At 47.0% G+C, this 3,004-nt stretch overlaps 1 protein-coding gene across 1 annotated transcript; it reads right to left on the bottom strand.

Annotated features, from left to right (window-relative positions):
* Positions 1 to 443: 443 nt before the first annotated feature.
* On the bottom strand, positions 444 to 2,713 carry FADD (Fas associated via death domain). The gene is made up of 2 exons (XM_014948897.1): positions 2,238 to 2,713; positions 444 to 1,781 (listed from the first exon to the last, which is right to left on the bottom strand). Exons 1-2 carry the CDS (start codon positions 2,536 to 2,538, stop codon positions 1,495 to 1,497), a joined length of 588 nt encoding a protein of 195 aa, XP_014804383.1. The 5' UTR covers positions 2,539 to 2,713; the 3' UTR covers positions 444 to 1,494.
* Positions 2,714 to 3,004: the final 291 nt, after the last annotated feature.

Genomic DNA, 3,004 nt, shown 5'->3' with positions numbered 1-3,004 from the left:
GGGCACAGGAGCAAAAAAGAAGCCTCTCCTCTTCAAGTAGTTGGAAGGGTTTATGTAGTTAGAAGGACGTTTGCAGTAACAAACAGTCCTGCTCATTCAAGCAACACTGATTTTGGAGAACTTTTCCCCCTTGCACGGGGGAGAGTCCCCAGAGGCCTCTACAGCCCTGCACGTCTTGAAGCTTGTGCAATTTTTCCAGCCTTAGGTTAGGCATGAAGGCCATTTTTTAAAGTCCGTTCCAAAATAAAACTGAATCTGGTCTTATTCATAAATCTTCTTTTCCCTGCAAGTTGCTTACAGCCACTTACAAAAAAAATGTAAAGGAACAGGAATGAACTGAAAAAACTGCAGAGGACTGGGAAGAGCTATTGAAGCCACTTACAAAAAAAATGTAAAGGAACAGGAATGAACTAAAAAAACTGCAGAGGACTGGGAGTGATCTGGAGTGATCTTTGAAGAGAACAAACTGTGGTGAAAGACAACTGATCTTCACTGGGTATCACTAGAAGAAAGTCAGTACTACATTTTTGCTCTCAGTAGCTTTTCACACCCCTCCACTAAAAAGAACCCAATTTGTTTTCTTGGGTTTTTGTTACAGTACAGATTTTTTTACCCAAGAGCACAGATAACTGCAGCTTATGTGCAAGGTGAGCTGCAACTTCCAGCAGACATGAGCAGGCTCTGTGATAAAGGCTATGAAAGGATTCCTAGTAAAGAACCTTAAAACATTCACAGCGGTAAAAAGAGGCTGCTGTAAACATCTGAGACACATAATTTCAAGAAAACATTTCCTTCAGGATGATGAAGGCACTTTGAAACAGACATTTGATTTCAACTGGTTAATTTTCAACCTAGGCCCATTCTCTGCCAATAAAAAGCCACCACCATAGTTACTAGCTCCCTTACACTGCAGTCTTAGGGCCTGAGGTTACAGTTGTCTTAGTATCCTTTTACAGAGAGCAAGTGTATTTGACCAATTACAGAATATATTATCTTATGCTACTCAAAAAAACCCTCAGTAGACAGCTAACAGGTCTACTGCTTCTGTGCTTCATGCTACAGTTATAATAAGCCACTAAAAAAAAAAAAAATCCCGCCCATGAAATTTTAAATTACAGTTTCCTCAGACATGTCCCGTGGATGTATTTCCAGAGAAGATACATCTGAAAAGTCCTTGCAGCAAAGCAAATCTTGTTTTCAGGTGGGTGGCAGAACAAAAGCTTGAGAATTTCTAGAAAAATGAGTTTAGGTCTTCTAAGTTAAAATCTCTTAAACCAAGCATCAAACTACAAAGCATTACCAGAAAGGAATTCGGGTTTATGTTAATCTTAATCTGACCAGAAATCAACCTATTAATGCACAGAAATGAATGGCCGAATAAGTAACAGAACCAATTATATTGATTTTGGTAGGAGTAGAGGCACAGAGGAGTAGAAGGCACTTTCAATTTTGCCATTCATATCTGTGGGAGAGGGAGGTGTTTTTGTATCGATTTCACCTGGTTTCAGTGTTCAGTTCCAAGAGTCTCTGTTCAACATTGTCTGCCACCAAATTCATCTTACAGTCCCGAAGAGCTTTTATTAAGTCAGTTGCCTTCGCGTTTCTTCCCTTCCATTTCTGCCACTCTTTGAGGGACTGATGCAACTGTTCACGCAAGTTGCATGGATTGGCTGCCACTATTCTGTCCAGTTTCACTTCTGAAAGCTCAAGTTTTCGCATCAGCATTTTCCAGTCTCTCCCGACATTCTCACATATGACTTCAATAGCTGCCTTCTGAAGACCTGAAATACCAGAAATGTATGATGTTAGCGATAGATTTGCTAAGAAATACAAGAAATTTTTTAAGTTAGGGTGGTGGGGTTTTTTCTTTAGCAAATTGCTACCACTCTTGCCGCATCGCAAATACTGCAAATCACACCATGTTCTGAAAAACCACTGCACACTGTCAGAATTCCCAGCACAAAGCAGGATATCCAAGTGACCATTCGATTAAAAAACGTGAAGAAATCAGAAATTTCCACCCCGGAAAGCTGTTTGCAGTCTATACTGCCCTCCTGGTATGCTTCTAGGGTGCGACACGCTTCAAGTGCAACGGAAACACCTTTAGCAGTGGGCTCTGCTACAGCAGGCAGCTGAGGGCAGCCGTGCTCTGTGTCTGCTCTCAGCATACCCAGAACCCTAGAAATTTACCGGGGTTCCTCAGGGAGGGGAGGAAATTGAAAAATTAATCCACCTACGTTTGTCATGTGCATCTGGCTGATCATCAGGAGCGCTGACTTCCCCTTCCTCTTCGAACTGCTTTAGCTGTAAGACCAAGTCTTCCCTTTTAATGTTCTTAAGCAACTCTTCAAGGAACGCTACATCGTCGCTTGCAATTAGCCGCTGCTCGAGGAAGATGACGAAGAGATCCCTACCGCTCTGCACAGACTCCAGCTTCCTTTTCGGAACGTCGTTCCGGCAGAGAAACTTCATGGCAGCGAGATCAGCGCCCGACAAGGCCGAGGAGATGGAGTTCAGCAGCGCCAAGAAGGGATCCATGGTGCCCAGGGCCTACACCTCAAACCGCCACCAGGCCCCGGGGCGGGAAGGCTGGCGGTGGCCCGTCCCGTCCCCGCCTTCCGGGGGCGGACTGCGTTTCTGTTTTCACAGACTCACTTCCCGGGAGGCCGGAGGGCGCGGGGAGACCCGACCCGACCCGACCCGACCCAACCCGGCCCGGTCCCGGTCCCGGTCCCGGCCCTGGCCCAGGCCCCGCCGCCGCCGCGATGGCGGGACGCTGTCCCCCGACCCTCCGCCCGCGCGCCGCCCGCCGTGCCCGGAAGTCACGTGACAGCGGCATGTTCCCCCCTTCCCCTCCTTCCCCCAAGATGGCGGCGGCTGCTGAGAGGGTCCTGTCAGGGCCGGCCGTCGCCGGGCTTTTAAGTCCCCTGCAGTGCTCAATAAGCCCCTCGGAGGGGAACGGATTTGTTTAATGATTCCGAATACAAAAAGTGTGTCGGAGCCG

The sequence above is a fragment of the Calidris pugnax genome, unplaced genomic scaffold (assembly GCF_001431845.1).
Source record: "Calidris pugnax isolate Ruff unplaced genomic scaffold, ASM143184v1 scaffold107, whole genome shotgun sequence".
NCBI lineage: Eukaryota > Metazoa > Chordata > Aves > Charadriiformes > Scolopacidae > Calidris > Calidris pugnax.
The sequence above is the reverse complement of the archived record's forward strand: the minus strand, read 5'-3'. Positions and strand labels throughout refer to the sequence as shown.